General features: G+C 40.1%; 1 protein-coding gene across 1 annotated transcript in view; it reads left to right on the top strand.

Annotated features, from left to right (window-relative positions):
• Positions 1-7,906, top strand: part of DTL (denticleless E3 ubiquitin protein ligase homolog) — a 39,780-nt gene extending 31,874 nt beyond the window's left edge. Inside the window, exons 14-16 of the mRNA XM_082616257.1 lie at positions 3,077-3,909; positions 5,908-6,018; positions 6,120-7,906. Coding sequence (XP_082472383.1) covers positions 3,077-3,909; positions 5,908-6,006 — 932 coding nt within the window. The 3' untranslated portion in view covers positions 6,007-6,018; positions 6,120-7,906. The remainder of the gene's footprint in view (positions 1-3,076; positions 3,910-5,907; positions 6,019-6,119) is intronic.
• The last annotated feature ends 10,945 nt before the right edge of the window (positions 7,907-18,851 follow it).

Here is an 18,851-nt window from a genome sequence, read left to right as displayed (position 1 = left end):
GCTCTAGAGCGCAGGCTCAGTAGCTGTGGCACATGGGCTTAGTTGCTCCACAGCATGTGGGATCTTCCCGGACCAGGGCTTGAACCTGTGTACCCTGCCTTGGCAGGTGGATTCTTAACCACTGCGCCACCAGGGAAGTCCCTCTGCTGCCTTGTCTTTATATGTATTTTTTGCTCCCTAATTTTGAAAAACAAAAATGAATTATATGAGGAAAAAGCCATCAGCATCGCCACCACTCATACACAATTTCAGTTAACATTTAGAGTTATTTTTTGAGATTTTACTCCCTTATCCATAGAGATTTTCTTGCTAACAGAGTCATAGTTATACTACAGATATATTTGGATTTCTTGAGGATTTTTTTCACTGAACATGCTATTCTAAGCACTTCCATGTTATCTTTTTAGCAAAATATTTTGAATCATTCCCTGGGTAAATGTTCCATAGTTTACCTAGCTATTCTATTGTAGTTGGACATTTTATTTCCAATGTTTTGTGGGAAAAAATTTTTTTCTGAATTTAGGGTCCCCATCTCCCATTAAAATAGATTCCCAGAGGTGGAATTTCTGTGTTAATGACTATAAACATTTTAACATTTTTGATGAAAATTATGTTTCTTTTAACTAGGTGTTTTTGTTTTTTTAAGATTTTTTTGACGTGGACCATTTTTAAAGTCTTTATTGAATTTGTCACAGTTTTGCTTCTGTTTTATGTTTTCTGGTTTTTTGGCCACGAGGCATGTGGGCTCTTAGCTCCCCGAACAGGGATCAAACCTGCAGCCCCCGCCATGGAAAGCGAAATCTTAATCACTAGACCACCAGGGAAGTCCCTACCTAGGTGTTTTTAGTGTGTCATTAATTATTCTTAGTTTTGGAAGTCAGGTCACAAAAAAGTTACATATGTTGACCAAATTTGTACCATATTAATAACATTTAGCCATTATTGAGTATTAGCACAGTTGTTCTAAGGACCTACTTGGATTATCTCGTTTAATTCCCCAGACAACCAAAACTGAAGCTCAAGGAACTTAGGCTTGCCTAAGGTCACACAGCTGTGAAGTTACAGTAGAATCAGAGTTCAGACCCTTGCAGTCTGATTCTCAAGCTCATGCTTGGAAGCACCTTGCAGTACTGCCTCCTTTAACCCAGCACAGCAAAGCGAAGTTCAAACTAAGCCTGGACCAGGAGTTAGACCTAGATTTCTCTGTCTCTGGATGATGCTAGAGTTAACTCTGAAGAGCACTACAGAGCAACAACCTGATGCAAGGGCCAAAGGCTGGTGCACTGGCCATTCGGCCCTGTAAGCCAACTTCCAGCAATGGATTGGCTGCTGCTGATCACCCTGCCATTTTGAAAATTATGTTCCTATGCTTTCCCAAGCTTCTAATTGCCACCCCAACCCTTCACTGCTGTCCTGGACTGCCTGTCTTCTCTCTGGCCCTTTTAACCCAGTAACTAGAAGGCTTTAAATCCCAAGGCACGGCCCCTTTTACCTTGTCCTACTTTTCCCAGTCAGCCCCTGCTCTGTTGTTTACTATTCCTTCATTGTTTCAGCCAGGGATTTCATAGCACCGTCAAGGCAAATGGTTCTCTGCCTTGTCTGTGCATTATAGCCACTTGTGGAACTTTTTAAAAGTTTGTCTCCAGAAATTGTTCAGTAGGCCTGGGGTAGGGGCCAAGTACCTGTATTATTATAAAGCTCCACATTAAGTCTGCTATGCAGCCATATTGAGAACCTCTGGTCTAAGTATTACTAAGTGACAAAAATGATTATCTTAAAGAGAAGGAAACCTTACCTGTTCTATCTCAAGTGCTTGCTGTAGTCTTTTTTTTTTTTTTATAACTTTCTTTTTAATTTATTTTTGGCTGTGTTGGGTCTTTGTTGCTGTGCCCAGGCTTTCTCTAGTTGTGGCAAGTGGGGGCTGCTCTTCATTGCAGGGCACCGGCTCTAGGCGCAAGGGCTTCAGTATTTGTGGCATGCAGGCTCAGTAGTTGTGGCTCGCGGATTCTAGAGCGCAGGCTCAGTAGTTGCGGCACGCGGGCTCAGTAGTTGTGGCTTGCAGGCTCTAGAGCGCAGGCTCAGTAGTTGTGGTTCAAGGGTTTAGTTGCTCCGCAGAATGTGGGATCTTCCCGGACCAGGGCTCGAACCCGTGTCCCCTGCATTGGCAGGCGGATTCTTAACCACTGCGCCACCAGGGAAGTCCCAGTTTATAAGAATTTGCCTGAAGTACTTGTCATTGCCTGTAAACAAGGGAGAGGACACATAGAGAAGAGTTCTATCCACTATTTGATTTGCTTTACAGAGAGCGTGCATTGAGTTTCTGAAATGTTCTTTGAGATTCTTTGGCTTGTGGAAAATCATAAATTGTAAATTAAGGTGGAAAGCCACATGAGGCCTGATAACAAGTAATTGATGGAATTACTTCTTATGGAGATTAAAAACTATTTCCATTTAATAGATGTGGAAACCGAGGCAGAGGTAAAAGTTTGTACCAAGTCACATAGTGATTGTGCCAGATTGTAGACCTGTATGCTCCTTAGTGCCTCTCTGCCCTGTGCTCAGAAGTATACACAGGAATGCTAATGGCAACTTTACTTATGAAACAAAATATCATTAACAACCCTAATGTCTTACTGTTATCTTAGGATACTTTGTAGCTGTTAAAAGTGATATAAATCTGTATTAATGTGGGAAATGTTCATGATATGAAGCAGGTTACTAAATATTTGGTACATCATGGTCCCATTTTTGTATAGAAAAAAGAGATATATTATATCACATGCACAAGTATAGAAAAAACACTAAAAGTGGTTCACTTGGATGCTGTTAAATTTTTCTGTAATTTCTAGAGTTTTACAAGTATGTGTTTTACAGCAGGGTGTTTGGGGGGCTGGCAGTTAGGAAAAGGGAAGTAAAATGCTAAAAGGGTCCAGTAAGAATCAAATGACTTATGTGATCTACTCACTGGGAAATCAACCCCTGGATGATTAAGTTAGCTATAATTTTCCTTGATGAGAACTCGGGGATATTCTGTGGCTTTCACTTCTGATTTTTGTGACCCTCTTTTCTTTTTCAGTAACAGTGACAAGTAGCCAGAGTACTCCTGCCAAAGCCCCCAGAGTAAAGAGCAGTCCATGCATTTCCTCCCCATCATCAGCAGCTTGTGCTCCAAGCTGTGCTGGAGACCTCCCTCTTCCTTCAAATACTGCCACATTCTCTCTTAAAACCCCTCCTGCCAAGACCCGATCTCCCATCAGCAGAAGAGGCTCCATGTCCTCTGTCTCTCCCAAGCCACCCTCATCTTTCAAGATGTCCATTAGAAACTGGATGACCCGAACACCTTCCTTATCACCACCCATGACTCCACCTGCTTCTGAGACCAAGATCATGTCTCCAAGAAAAGCCCTTATACCTGTGAGCCTGAAATCATCCCAAGCAGTGGCTTGCTCTGAGTCTAGAAATAGAGTAAAGAGGAGGCTAGACTCAAGTTGTCTGGAGAATGTGAAACAAAAGTGTGTAAAGAGTTGCAACTGTGTGACTGAGCTTGATGACCCAGTTGAAAAGCTTCATTTGGATCTGTGCTGCCTTGCTGGTAACCAGGAAGACCTTGGTAAGGACTCTCTAGGTCCTACCAAACCAAGCAAGATTGAAGGGACTAGTATGAGTGTCACAGAGCCTCCTTCTCCTGCCAGTCCTTATGCTTCAGAAGGCTGTGGAACGCTACCTCTTCCTTTGGGATCTTGTGGAGAAGGCTCTGAAGTGGTAGGCAAAGAGAATAGCTCCCCAGAGAATAAAAACTGGTTATTGGCCATGGCAGCCAAACGGAAGGCTGAGAATTCGTCTCCACGAAGTCCATCATCCCAGACCCCCAACCCTAGGAGGCAGAGTGGAAAGACTTCTCCAGGCCCGGTAAGTTGGCAGTGGTAGAAGATGCATTTCCCAACTTGGCCAGGGCAGGCACAGATCTCTTCTCAAAAGTCAGAATGCATTTTTTTTTTTTTTAAAGTAAATCTACTTATTCCTAGGATTGCCAGATTTAGCACATAAAAATGCAGGACAAATATTCGTGGGACATATTTATACTAAAAGTTTTTCATACTAAAAGTTATTTGTTGCTTGAAATTCAAATTAGCTGGGTGTGTCCTGTATTTTATCTGGCAACCCTATTTACTTCCATTAAAATCCCATCTGTCAAGGTCCATACCCCTCAGCCCCATTGCCTGATTCATCAAAGCCTTCTTCATCCTCCAGGATATCAATTCAAAAATATCTTCCCTCTCCTTTGTTTGACATTATTCCCTCCCCTGCCCCCTAGCCCCTGCAGCCTCTTTTTATAGATTCTCTCCCCTTTTTATAGACAAAGCTGTAATTCATGGACAAGTTGCCAACATCCATAAATAGATTTTCAATATGTAATTACAGCTTATAATTCTTTAAAATAAAGCAAAATTAAGATACTTACAAAGCAATTTATGTGAAGAATCCTTCTAGATTTTTATGATTTTTCCCCAATCTTTTACGATCAACTTGCTCACACCGGTATTTTTGGCAACTCACCTGTATCTGCCTTTTTTTAAACATTCAGTTTAACTTTACTTATCTTTTTATTTAACTTAGATAATTTCAAAAACATATTGCTGGCAGAAATAGCTTTGTGAACCTTGAAAAGCAAGTGACTCATTATGGTGGAGGCAGAAGTAGCTGTGAGCATTGGGTGAGCTATGGGTACCACTCAAAGGGAATAGAAAGCTTCTGCTACTCAGTTTTGCAAGTTAAGGATGGAGGTGGGTTAAGGAAGTTTCTCCTGTAGTTCATAGTAGCTCTTTCTCTGTGTTAGGGAGAAGGTGGAAGAATGATTGAAACCCAATTTAGGAATCATGATCAGTAACATCTGCCCATTTAAAGGACAGAAGCTAGATAACCTTAGGCCGGTTCTAGTTTAATAAGTGTTCATATCCCCCTTCTACTGTCATGAAACCTATCCCATAATTTTAGGAAAGATAAACCAGAATTTTTTTTTTTTTTTTTTCTTAAACAAGAGACATTTATTTCTCACAGTTCTGGAAGCTGGGAAGTCCAAGATCAAGGTACTATTCTCATCCTGGTGAGGGTCCATTTCTTGGCTTGCAGATGAGTTGTCTTATTGCTATATCATCATATGGTGGAGGTAGAAATGTTTTAAAGATTACTTCAAACACAAATTCCAAGACCTGCTACAGAATATTAAAAATATATATATATATATAAGTAGTCTTTCCTTTCTTCTCTCAAAATTATCACTGTAGGTGATCTTTGCCCCTAGCTAAAATTCCTATTATTATAGGAATTTTATTTTAGGGAGCTGGTCCGGGCTATGTATTGGCAGAAAAGGAATTTCAATAAAAAATTGTTTTCATGAATGTGTACACCTTAAAGGCTTTAAAAAATAGTGTGCTGGTCCAAGATATTTCTGGCTTTATAATTTCAATCTTTGAAGCTTAAGTTTCTTTAAAATAATTTTTTTCTTTATGTACATGTTGATAATGTAGACTTCAGAAAAGGGTAGTATCTGCCATTTGAATACCTATCTTGTTTGTAAATTTGGGAGGGTGATTTACTCACGTATTTCAAAGAAGATGGTAATTGTAACCTCTTTGGTTCCTATTACGAGGCTTAACTGGTCAATATTTTCTGTTCACATGAAAAATCTGTTTCTCTTTCCTTGCATGCTGCCTTAAATTTTTCTGTATTTAGTACAAATCAACCAAAAGAGACATTGCCATCAAAGTATTTGAGACTGAAATCTATCTGACTAAATAAGCAAATATCTAGGCATCCTAACTTAAAATACCCTTAGTGATAACTTGCTGAGGTAACAGCTGAACTTTAACTTAGAAAATCTTTAGAATCTAAACTTTCTTCTTCTAGGTCACCATTACTCCCAGCTCCATGCGGAAAATCTGTACATATTTCCATAGAAAGTCCCAAGACGGCTACTGTAGTCCAGAACAGTCAACAGAATTATAGATTCTCATCTGAGTGAGTTAACTGAACTTTGACCCATTAAAACAAGATAAAAAATTCAACAGAGTGACTCTGTAACTCTGGTTTTAAGAAAGCTACCGTTTTTTCCTTTTTAGAGAAAATCCTTTCAACTCCGAAATTTACCTAGCCTGGTTCTACTGCCATGGTGTACGTGCAGCTTCCTCGGAATGAATGCTGTGTTTAAATTTCATAAAGTAAGTTTGTCACTGTGTAACATTTTGAATGAGTAGTCTTTACTTTTTAAATTATGCATCTTCTGTACAATAATGACATCCCATGTCATAGAGGCAAAAAAACAAGTGTTGTCTCTCGTTACTCTGAAACTTTCTGGGCACAGTGGAAAGTATCTGCGGGCCACAGCAGGAGGCCTGTCTGTGAAGGTCAGCTGCTGAAGAGGACCCTGGGTCTCCGCCGCTTCCAACAAATATAGTTTCATATAAAATATATATAATCTTTTCACTACATTTTTGTGGGGTTTTTTAAGTATGTGGTAAAATGCGATGTTTAGATAAGCAAGTTTTTATTGATTCAGTGTTAAAATACAATCTCAAGTTAAAATCATCTTTATTTTAAAAGCAGTGATAAATATCAGCTTGTTGGAGAAACTTGGAGAACACTAGAAATGTTTGTCTTTTTTCCCCCCATATATATCTCCCATATGAGATCTAAGGTTCTCATATTTTTACCAAGCAATCTACTATGTTTCCAACCCAACATCACGTTCTAGAAGAGGTTATAGTTTTTGCCATTTACTGGAGGAAGATGTTTATAGAATCAGTAGTCACTGAAGCTGGAGTTTGAATTCAGTCTTCAGTTCTCTAGGGGCTGCTACTTTTTAAAAAAAGAAGTCATCAGATTTTAAGAAAAAGTAATGGTTTCTTATTGATATTTTTATAAAAGTAGGTAGTTCTTAACTGAAAATCCAGAACCTAAAGAGTAAATCTTGACTTTAACTTGATTTTTTGGATTCCCTTTATATGCGAAAAAGCAGTGATCTTCTAGTAGAGCCCTGAGCCAAACGTCATGGAATTTTCTCTAGATATTCAATATAGAGAGTATACAGACTGACTCTCAGTTAATAATGTGCAACATATCTTGAGTATCCCTTACCTTAACAGTTACGTATCAATCATCTTGAAAGGAACCATTGTTTTATATTTTAGCCCTTTGTAACCTCATAGAAACAAGCTCCGTGTACTTTCTATGTACTATGTCCTTGGAAGGGAGTCCCCTTCCAGTCATGAAACTTGATTCATTTTATCCACATCCCTGAGGACTGTGTAGACTTTATTCATACTTTTGTCATCATTTTAAAATCTATTCTTAATGATAACTCTTTAATTCCTTTCATTCTTATAAATGAAGGTGTAACAACAAGAACTGCATGGGTCAGTTAAGCATGGGTTCTCCTGGTTTTATCCAAGGAGAAAGGTAAATAAAGGAAAGCCACAGAAATGCTATTTTCAAAACAAAGTATGCCGTAGCATTAACTGAATATTTAAGAACTCTACTTATATTTGATGTTTGATTTTTGTGTGTTTGTGGGAAGGTGTTATTTATGACCAATACCTGCCAATAATGAAGTCTATCTTTCTTGATTTGAAAGCCAGTGGGGAAAAGGATCCATGAAAAGGAGAACTAAAGTAGGTGGTTTTCTTCTTTGTATCCCTGCTCATCTGACAGTTTCTGCTGAGTAAAATTGGGGATAAATGTGGCTGTCAGAAACTGTGCTGAGAGTCTACTGAGTGTAACATTCCCACTTGGAAAACTAGTACTTCAAGTGAGTGCCAAAGGTCAAATGTAATGAGATAATAATTATCCCTGCTTGTGTCAGTGTCAGACTTTGAGCTGCTCCTGAATAATAAAGCCTTTTACCTTATCTGATGTTCTTTTCTGAACTTTTGCATTAACCTAGAAGCAGTCTGTCTACACAAAAGAACTATAGCAGTAATCAAGAATCCCTTCTACTTGCTCATTGAATAAAATTTGTTTATTCCCAAGGACATGATCTAGTTCAGGCTGAAAGAGGTTTTCATAAAATACGTCTTGCTTGATCAGACCTTGAGTGTTTAAGGTGGCTTGGATTACTTGATAAAGGAGGGTGGAGTGGTGTAATTCTTTTTCGAAACAAGTATTTCCAGCCCAAGCTTTTCTATTTGAATACACTCCAAGCGCTATTGCTACAAAGCTGTATTAGAGTTTCCATTTGGCTGTTTCAACACAGGCCCTTAATTTACTTTTGCAAGGGTTGACTAATTAGTCCTTTAAAATGTCTCTTAATCTAGGCTGCACTTTCAGTTGGTGATAAGTCAGAATCATGTGTAGCTTACCCCGTTGGGGTGGCAGAAGGCAGGTTCAGCCCACCATCCCTATCCCCAGCCTTAATAACTTAAAACTTTAAGATTTTTGGGACACCCTGTGTAGGAGGCATTTTTTAAAACCTCAACTGTGCAATATGCATGTCTAGACATTACTTTCTTCTTTTTAAGTGTGTGTGTGTGTGAGTTGCTTTAACCCTCACCTTGAAATTAGCCAGTGGCAATGATCTTGTATAGGTCACACCAGTGTAACATATGCTTTTTGAGAGCCTGTTGTAGCCGACACACTGCTGCTCTTAGGTCTGTTCTTCTGCTTTTCCTACTCCCAAAAGGGACAGGACTTCCTCTCACACTGCTCTTAAAGCAAAGGACAAGCAGTCTCACAGAGAGAATCTGTTCCACAGCTAGGTAGTGTGGGCAACATTTTACAGATGTGCATCAGAAGAGAAACTGGGTGAGAATGTCGTACTAGAGAACCTGAGTTCTTGCCCTCCTTGTGGCAGTTCAGCACAGGTGGTTTCTGCTTTGTAATTATATACAGGGCTGAATGCTGGCCCCGTTGAGCATCACACCGCTTCCCACACAGGTCTCCACAGGAGATCCTTTGCCTGCCCTCGGTTCGTATCATGCCACATCACAGATTAACCGGTTACGCATCAGATTCCTAGGAATTGTGGAAAAACCTGCATTGTGCATGTGCTCTTTAGAGATTGTTTGGACGTTATAAACAAGCCAAACAACATTTTGTTGGATGTGAAGTGAGTAAAATACTTCATTAGATCCAATGCCAGGAATACAAGCCCAGCTTGTTATAAGGGACCCACTTTGTCGTCTAAAGGGGTAGAAAAACCTGTTTTATTTCTGAGCTACGTTTGAGCACATGCTAAAAAGTGTAAGGGTTGTTATAGAATTATGTAAAGTCAAGTCAGCCTTTAAAAAAAACATTAGGCAGCTTGTTTGGATCAGTATGCCTACAGCAAGTATGTACAACACAAATGAGAGGTGTTATAGTATTAAAGCATAGGCTTATTCCATCCCCGAAGCTCATCCCTCCCACTTCCCTGCTAAGCCAGGAAAGAGGACTTCAAGGATATATCACCAGGTTCTTAATTTTGAATTTCAAAGGTTAATATTCCATTTATACCCCATTTCTCTTTAATTTCCTTAACTTGCCACTTGCCCTTTCCCGTTTTGACATTCTAAATAATTCAAGCCATTTTGTAGAATATGAATAGCACATTTCAAATGCCTTTGATGGGAAGACATTCAATTCAGCCAACACATCCGTCACCTGGAAGATGTTCGATTCAGCCAACACTTATTTATTCACTCCTGCCAAGCCCTGTGTGAAGCACCTGGTCTGCAGAGTTCCTCCCTTTATTTTCAGTAGTCAAAGGAGTCACTTTATCTGTGGTGCTTCAATAGGCTAAAGTCAGCATTTGAGGGAAACAGGCAAAGATCAGATTTTCAGGTCCTTTGAATGAAGTTGTGAGCAGCTACGATGTAGCAAGTGCTGGCTAGATGCAGACTCTTCCCTCCAGGAACTTCATTCAACTGCCACTTAAAGCACCTTTAACTTTTCAAAGTAAAATGCTTTCCTCATGCATGTTTCATATATTCTTTACAACACTGTAAATAACAGTTAAAAACATGATCTCTAGACTGCATAGCTTTGAATTCCAGCCCTAGCTGTATGACCTTTGGCAAGTTCCTTAACCTCTCTGTGAATCAGTTTCCATGAGATGTGTGGTTATTACATGTACAGTTCTTAGGACAGTGCCTAATAGCATGTAATAGCTTACATTTATTGAACGATTACTGTTAGCTATTATTCTCATAAGGTAGGGAGGGCAGGGGTTGTTAACCATATTTGATAAATGGACATAAAGGTTTAAGTAACTTCAGTTCTTCTGACATTCCTGTTCCACTACAGTTGTGATCCTCAGTTGTGGGAACTAAATCAGAATCACCTGGGAAGCTTTGCCCGGGCCTCCAGTCTTAGCACTTTTCAAAAGGAGCAAATGGGCCTGTGGGAAAAAAAAATCTCTATTTCCCCAGGTGTTTGAGATTCATGACTCTTCTCACCAGGTGTACATGAAAATTACAGGGGTTATTTCATATATAGCCTCAGCCACTGTTTAAAGAGGCTGTGGTTTGCAAATCTATATCCTGGACTCTCAAGTAAGCCAAAGACTTTGCTCACACAAAGCCCACCCTCCCTGGACTCTCAAGTAAGCCAAAGACTTTGCTCACACAAAGCCCACCCTCCCATTTCCTGACTGCTGCCCCCAGCTGTGCTACATTGTTTAAGATGTGTTCACCTTTAGGGAGGAAGCTGCTGCTGGGGGACTTTTAGAGCCAAGTCTTGATCACTTGTTAGGCTATTGTGTTCCCTGGCCAGTGAGTAGGCAAATAAATAAGAGGTAAAGCTCAAAACAGGCCATGCTGCTGTATTAGTAGCTCTGATTTTGTAAGAAACTTAGAGTCAAACATTTGGTTGAGGAGTACTGTGTAAGTCTCTAGATTCTTTTCCCTCACTTCAGTGAGATTCTTCCCTGGGCTCTTTTTCAATTCCAATAATACTTAGTGCCTTCATCTCATCAGTGCCAAAATACCAGCCATGAAGGTTTGACATTTTGGTGGACAAACCCAACATTGAGGTTTCAGTTGGCATCTGAGTAACAAACTGTGTTGCCACTGCTGCTGTTCAAGACCATGGTTTCCAATTACGAGAACTTATAGAATGTAGCATTCTCTTATTAGGAGTTGGCACCTTCCTCTCCGAAACAGTCCTCCCTGCTGGACCCCTTCATCAGTCTGTGCTAGAGTTATCAATTCAGGTGAAGATGTAAAGGGCTGATTTTTTTTTTCTTTCTGTTAACAACCTTACTTTTAAATCCAGAGCTTAAAAGTAATTATACAAGTGGGCCCTTCCCTATTATATTACCAGATAGTATATGTTATTGAAATAGCAAACTATAAGTAAACCATCTGGCCTTGCTATGCTGATACAAAGTTAGCACATACTGTCATACGTCACTCGATAATCATTCAGCACCAGTCTTTTCCTCTTTTTCATTTCTCTTCCACCTTTTCCCCATCACCTACAGTACACTCAAACACAATTTTCCAAGAATTATTTGGAAAGAAGCATAATAGGATTTAGGAAGTGTAACTGAAATAATAGTGGTATAGGAACTGAAAAGTTAAAATTAAAATCCAGTAGGCATTGTTGCCCCGGTAATGGGTCAATATTTGGCCCAACAGTTAGTGTCAAGTTGGAAGTGCTACTTCCATAAAAGCCTTATTAAATTTTTCTAGCTTTATGTGGGAGTACGATTCCAAGCCCAAAACTCAATGTCTTCACAAAGAGGGTTGACTAGCAGACAAGTTGAAATGAATATTAATAACCTTTGGGGAAGAGAAATGATAAACATTTCTCAGCTCCCTAGTTAGGTAATGATGTATTGGCCTTTAAGTGTTGCAGCTATAATTAAGTATCTGGTTTTGGAAAACTACCTCCTAAAACTAAGAAATGTAAGCAACAAAGTCTGGAATTATACATGGAATGCCTGCAGAGCCAGGAAAATTAGAATGTGGTTTTTTGATGATTAAGAATGGTTTCTATTCCAGCCAACTCTCCTGTACAATAAATTGCACAAAGAGAGGATGCTGTTTAGAGCAGCTTGTTAGCTCGAGTTATCCTGTGGTGTCCTCATGCCTTCCTGTTTACTTTGACAGCATTTCTAATACCATTCACTTTTTCATGGTATTTTGGCCAGCTGAACAGTAAATGAAGCCAGAGTTGTGAGTTGGATTCCCAAATGGCCTATTCACTTCACTCTGTTCTGTGGCCACAGGCAGCCTGTCACATGCCTCCCCTAGCAAGCCACTCCACAGAGCAGTGGCTAGAGTGCTTAGGCTCAGTATAAACAAACTCATAGTACCCTCACTACACACATCCTGAAGGCATTCTGAATTCCTGTCTTTCCTCAGTTCTCCCTATCTGATGACCAAGTTTATAAACCTCTTTTAATCAAACTTATAGATTCTTTCATGTAATACACACAGTAACCCAATAAGTGACTATAATTGTTATCTACATTTTGACGGATCCACATTTAGACAAAATAAAGCATGAAAGTTCAGTAGCTTGCCCAAGGATACATAGCCCACAAGTGGCAGCTTGTAGATTAGTCTGACTCAAAAGCCTACAGTACTAATTCCCATACTATAATAAATCACAGAAAGAAGCCTGTCCCTGGCCCTCTATTAATCAAATATATGCTTTTCATTTTGTGCACATTTGAAAGAGAACTCTCAAAATACTCCAAAGACATTTCCTACTTGAGTAATAAAAAAATTACTCTTTGGGAGAGGAAACCATTCTTAACTACAGGAGGAAGGTGATATACAGTTCGAGAAGCTTGAACCAATACTGATAACGTTATAAGAACACAAGAAGACTGACAAACAGGATCAAGAGCTAGAAAAACAGGAACAAAGGCACAGAAGTTAAAATTCTTTAGGAAAGAAAAAGTGGAATAAAGCTTGCCCACGAATATAAGGGAGAGAATGAAGGATGAAGATGAGGATACACATAGCCTATGACCGAACAATTCTACCCCTGTGCCCTAGGGGAACTCACACGCACTGGGCATGTGTACAGGGATGTTCATAACAACATTGTTTATACTGGCCAAAGGCTGGAAACAACCCAAGTGTCCATCTACAGTAGAATGGATAAACTGGGATACTCAAAACGGAAGACTATGAAAAAGAATGAACTAGCTACACATGACAATGTGAATGAATGTTAGCATGTTGAACAAAAGAAGCAAGAACAAAGGAATGCATACAGTATTATTCCTTTCAAATCAAGTGTTAAAAAATGGGATACTGAACTAGTATTTGAGGGATACATATATGGATGGCAAGAGGCAAAACAAAGATGATTATTACATTAAGTCAAGACAGTGGTTCCCTCTGGAGGGTTGTGCTTGGGAAATAATACATGGGGGCTTCCTAGGTTATGGCAAGTCTCTGTCTCTTGCTCTTGGTGGTGACATGCTTGTCTGCTCTGATTATACCTTACATTTATGTTTTATGTACTTTTCTGTATATGTTTTATGATTCACAATGTTTAAAGGAAGATGAGATCTCTAGAGAAGACAGGCAAGAGGTGGAGATGGAGAAATTCTAGATAGACTGGGTAATAACAATTAATAATAACAATTATTCAAAGGGAATGAGTTACTAGGGGAGCCCGTGGGATCTTCTTGATACTTTCTATGGAAAAAGGAAAATCCCCTGTTCCCTCAAAGCAGAAGGATGAACTAAATTGCTTCTACATATACTGTCAGGATTCAGTATATTCATTCAGTTTAAAAGAAAAGAACTGAGCCTTCAGCAAACAGTGCAATGGCTCAAACATGGGGTCGGGGTTTTCGTAACTGGGATTAAGCCAAAAGTTAGTGGGGGGAACTGACGGTGGGAGGGAATCCTGCAGCATTGCCAGCACTGCAGCCTTTAGCCACCTAAACACTCCACGCTATATACATTTCTTCCTCTCTCCTTCTTTCCCACTCTTGTATTTTCTTTCTCTTCCCAAGGTGGGTCATCAAATCAAGACAGAAGTGGGCCATAGAAATCAGATTCTTATTTTAAAGGTGTAGAAACTGGCTTGGGGAAGTTAACCAGTTTGACCAACATCACAATACTAGATAGTGTCAGAATCCATTCTGGTGTCCCACTTTCTTTGCATCCCAGTCCTACTCATCTATTAGCTATTCCTCCAAATAATGTACTATCCCGCCTTTGTTCAAGGCATCTCCTCTGCCTGGAATAGTTTTCAACCCCTTATGTCTGCCTTTAAAGTCCATTTTTTAAGGTCTAGTTCAAACACCCCTCTCTTCCTATAGGAAGTATTCACAGATTTTCCTAATTAAACCTTCCTTCCATTCAACCCCATAGTGCCTTGTTTAAACACTAAATAGTGCTTATCACATTTGTCTTAGAATTATTGGGTTGGCCAAAAAGTTCGTTCGGGCTTTTCCAATAAGATGTTACAGAAACACCCGAACGAACTTTTTTGGCCAACCCAATATTTCTCTGTTTCCACCACTAGATTATCCCCTCCTAGATGTCAAACTGGCCTTACTCATTTCTGCATGCCCAGTGGTATGCTAGAGCTGGCTCATACTCATGAAAGCCAATTATTAGATACTCAAGAATTTTGTGAGCTGGTTGTTAAAATGTTGGTAGCCTGAAATCAGTCTGGTGAGAGTATTTATACCATGGAATAGACAAAAGCTACAAATCAGGGCCTTTTTTTTCCCCAGAGAGCCAGCTTATCAGCACATCCAGGCCCATTTCCCACCGTCACCATCAACCCCTGTGCTTGCTATAGTGCCCAATAGAGTAGTTGCAAAAAGCATGAGGAAGGGAACCAGTGAAAGTGCAGACCAAAATGTAAAGAGAATTCAAAAAGCCTCTGCTCAGTAGCCCAGGGAAGAGAATTCTTTGAGAACTGGGTAGCTAACTGCTGCTCAGAAGTTTATGATAAGGCTAGCACATCTTTGTTCTTCTCCAGAGCTATTTCAATAGCATGATAGGGATGAAAGATGGCTGGGAATGAAAAAATAGGGGTGGTTAGGAAATAGGCAGTAAGGGTAGATTCCTTTCAAGAAAAGAGAAAGCAGTCTTTCTATTAAACAGCTGTTTGCTAAACACCTACTATGTGTCGGGCATTGCACTAAACAAAGATGACAGGTCCTGTCCTCAAGCTGCTCGCAGACTCCTCAGGCAGACAACAAGAGAACAAAACACAGTGTGATAAGGTCTCTGATCAAGGCATGATGTGCGGACTGTGGGGCGCATCCAGCTGAGCCTGGGCATCCAAGGAAGGTTTTACACAGAAGTTGACTCTGAGCTGAGCCCTAGAGAAGAAAGAAAATTTCCAGATGGTAAGTGAAGGAAAGGCATTCCTCATAAAGGAAGTAGCACAATAGCACGAACAATGGTTTGAGGGTGTGAGAAAGAGTGCCTGTTGGAGGAACTGTTAAGTATCGATGATTCCAGTTTCCCCCTAGGGCTGGAGCAGAGGGAGCACATAAAGAACAGCAGGAGATGTGGCAGTGGAGGTAAGCAGGGGTCGGGGCATAAAAGCCCCCACTGTGCCACTATATGGAGTTTGGACTTTATCTGGAAGGCACTAGACAGCCACTGAATGACCAGGCAGTAGACAAACACGATCTGGTTTTTATTTTAGAAAGATGATTCTGGTAGCAGTGTGGGAAGTAGATTGGTAAGGAACCAGGCTTCAGGCAGTCGACCCCATTAGGAGGTGATTGCAGTAATCCCAGCGCTAAAGGCAATGGACCTGAAGGAAGCAATGGCAGTGCAGACTAAAGGATAGTGTCAATTTGAGAGATGCTCCTGAAATGGCAAACTAGTGTGTTTTTTAGGTGAGTAAATGAGAGAAGAATCAAATCAATCCAAGGATCTGACACGGGCAACTGGGTAGATGGTGGTATCATCTGGGGGGAAAGGGATACAGTAGAAATGACAGGATTACGGGAGGAAATTATTTTCCCTGTACACCCCCGATGGGAGAGTGGAGATGCCCTATAGGTAGTTATATGTATAGAACTGGAGCTCCGGAGAGCAGTCTGAGGTGGAAAGAATTTTAGGAGTATTAGGTGTGAAAAGAATAGTTAAAGTGGAGCTTAAAGAGGAGATGGGCCAGGGAGAATGTGTAGCACAGTGGTTCTCAAACTTGAGTGGACACTCCACCAGTTTTTATTTCAGGATGGAGGTCAGAGGTGGGACCTGAAAAGCTGCATCTCTAACAAATTCTCAGGCCGTGTTGATGGTGCTGGTCTGGGAACCAAGCTTTGAGGACCATTAGTGTGGAGAGAAGCCAGCATTTCAGAGTGATTAGAGAAAGAAGAGCTGACAGGAGTGACTAAGAAGGAACCATTTTAGGAAGAGATGGCCCAGGACAGAGTTTCAAGGAGTAGATTTGAACAATATTGGGCAACACGAAGAACAAATAATGTCAATTGCATTTAACAATTTAGAAGGTAATACTGGAGCCAGGTGGTCGTGTCAGGGAGGAGAGGGGAGATGGCAAACACAGTTTCCACTTCCAGGGGATTTAGCTGAGAAGAGAAGTGAGAAGGGATGGACACTGGGGGCAGGGGGAGGGTCATGGTCAGGACGAGACCTGTGGTTGGGAAAGACTAAGTACATGTGTGGGCTAGGAGAAAGGAGGCAGGAAAGAAGAAGTGTTTACAGGCAGGAGTGGGGATAACAGGAAGGGAGGGGATCCAGAACACAGGGAACTTTGCCTTAAGGAGGAGGAAGGAGCTCTACCTGTGAGGCCAGAGGAGCCTTCAGGATGCAGGGAAAGGCCAGAAGAATCAAGGGGGAGAGTTTTGAAGCCTAGATGTGCTGGAGTAGGTTTGTAATGTTTGTAAGCCAACGGGAAGGGGCCTGCCCAGAGGCAAGGGCCTATGCTATGGCTCGGGGTCCCAGAAATGGAGGCTTGGGAGGGATGGCATCAGGAACAGAGACAGGCAAGGATATAATTTAGGAAGTGCCCAAAGATGCAGCTGCAGTCACCACAGTCCTATGTATAAACTTGAAAAAAAAATAGTTTAATCCAAAAAAATCAAAAACACTAATTCGAAAAGATACATGCACCCCAATGTTCGCAGCAGCATTATTTACAATAGCCAAGATATGGAAGCAACCTAAGCGCCCGTCAACAGGTGAATGGATAAAGAAGATGTAAGATATATATATATATCTCACATATAAAGTGGAATATATATATATGATATGTATATAATGGAATATTACTCAGCCATAAAAAAAGAATGAAAATTTGCAGCAACATGGTTGGATTTGGAGAGTATTATGCTAAGAGAAATAAGTCAGAGAAAGACAAATACTGTATGATATCACTTATATGTGGAATCTAAAAAATAAACTGGTGAATATAACAAAAAAGAAATAGACCCATAGAGAGCAAACTAGTGGTTACCAGTGGGGGGAGAGAAGCGGGTGAGGCAGGAGAGGCATAGAGAATTAAGAGGTATAAACTACTGTATATAAAATAAATTAGCTCAAAGATATATTGAATAACTCAGGATAATAGCCAATATTTTATAATAACTATAAACAGTATAACTTTCAAAATTGTGATTCACTATGTTGTAAACCTGAAGCTTATATAATATTGTACATCGACTATACCTCAATTCTTTTAAAGTTTAAAAAAGATCAAAATAGATTTTCCAACAATCATTGGATGTTGGTTAGATAAATTAAGATATGAATGTTAGGAAGGATGTTATCGTAATGATAGAAAAAAGATAGGAAATAATATATATTACCAAATAATAGGTATAATATCAAATTTTGTTCTTAAAGGTATAAACGAATTTGAATATAAAGGTACTGTAGTAGTAGTCATCACTGGAGAGTGGACTCACAAGTGACTGATTTATTTTCTAGATTTTTCTACAAGCACATGTTAGTTTTGTAATTTTTTTAAGTTATTTTACAAAATACTTTTTAGTTGAATCTAGGGAGAAAAAGAGTTACTTGTTTCTCAGAAGCAAAAGGGAAGGAAGAAATAATGAGCAAAAATACAGAGAAGCTTTGTATTTTTCCCCCTACGGTAAATAATTCCACAACAAACATCTTTTTTTGTTTGTTTTAATAAATTTATTTATTCATTTATTTATATCTATTTGCTTTTTGGCTGCATTGGGTCTTCATTGCTGTGGGGTTTCTCTAGTTGTGGCAAGCAGGGGCTACTCTTTGTTGTCGTGTGCAGGCTTCTCATTGCAGTGGCTTCCCTTGCTGCAGAGCACAGGCTCTAGGCGCACGGGCTTCAGTAGTTGTGGCACACAGGCTTAGTAGTAGTGGCTCATGGGCTTAGTTGCTCCACGGCATGTGGGATCTTCCCGGACCAGGGCTCGAGCTAGTGTCCCCTGCATTGGCAGGCAGATTCTTAATGACTGCACCACCAGGGAAGTCCCATTTCCACAACAGACATCTTTGCGTGTGTGTAAAAACATAGAACATAGAATCTTATATATAGAATACTTTAAAATATATGTAGTATAATTATGTTATAGAATTTATACATAGAATACATATACACATTTCCACTACTTCTTCATAAATGATTCCTAGAGGTGGGATTACTGTGACAAAGGTTCTGAAAAACATTAAGGCCCTTACCTTAAAAGTGCCAACTCATTTTGGGGAAAGTTGTACTTTGAATGAGAAATTTCTGATACAGATATAAGGGAAGCTGAGGAAATTCACTCAAAAAGAAAGTGTCAGGGACTTCCCTGGTGACGCAGTGGTTAAGAATCTGCCTCCCAATGCAGGGAATGTGGGTTCGATCCCTGTTCAGGGAACTAGATCCCACATGCGTGCCGCAACTAAGAGTTTATATGCCACAACTAAGGAGCACGTGTGCCGCAACTA

Source organism: Mesoplodon mirus, assembly GCF_964341445.2.
Source record: "Mesoplodon mirus genome assembly, chromosome: 3".
Lineage (NCBI taxonomy): Eukaryota > Metazoa > Chordata > Mammalia > Artiodactyla > Ziphiidae > Mesoplodon > Mesoplodon mirus.
The sequence above is the reverse complement of the archived record's forward strand: the minus strand, read 5'-3'. Positions and strand labels throughout refer to the sequence as shown.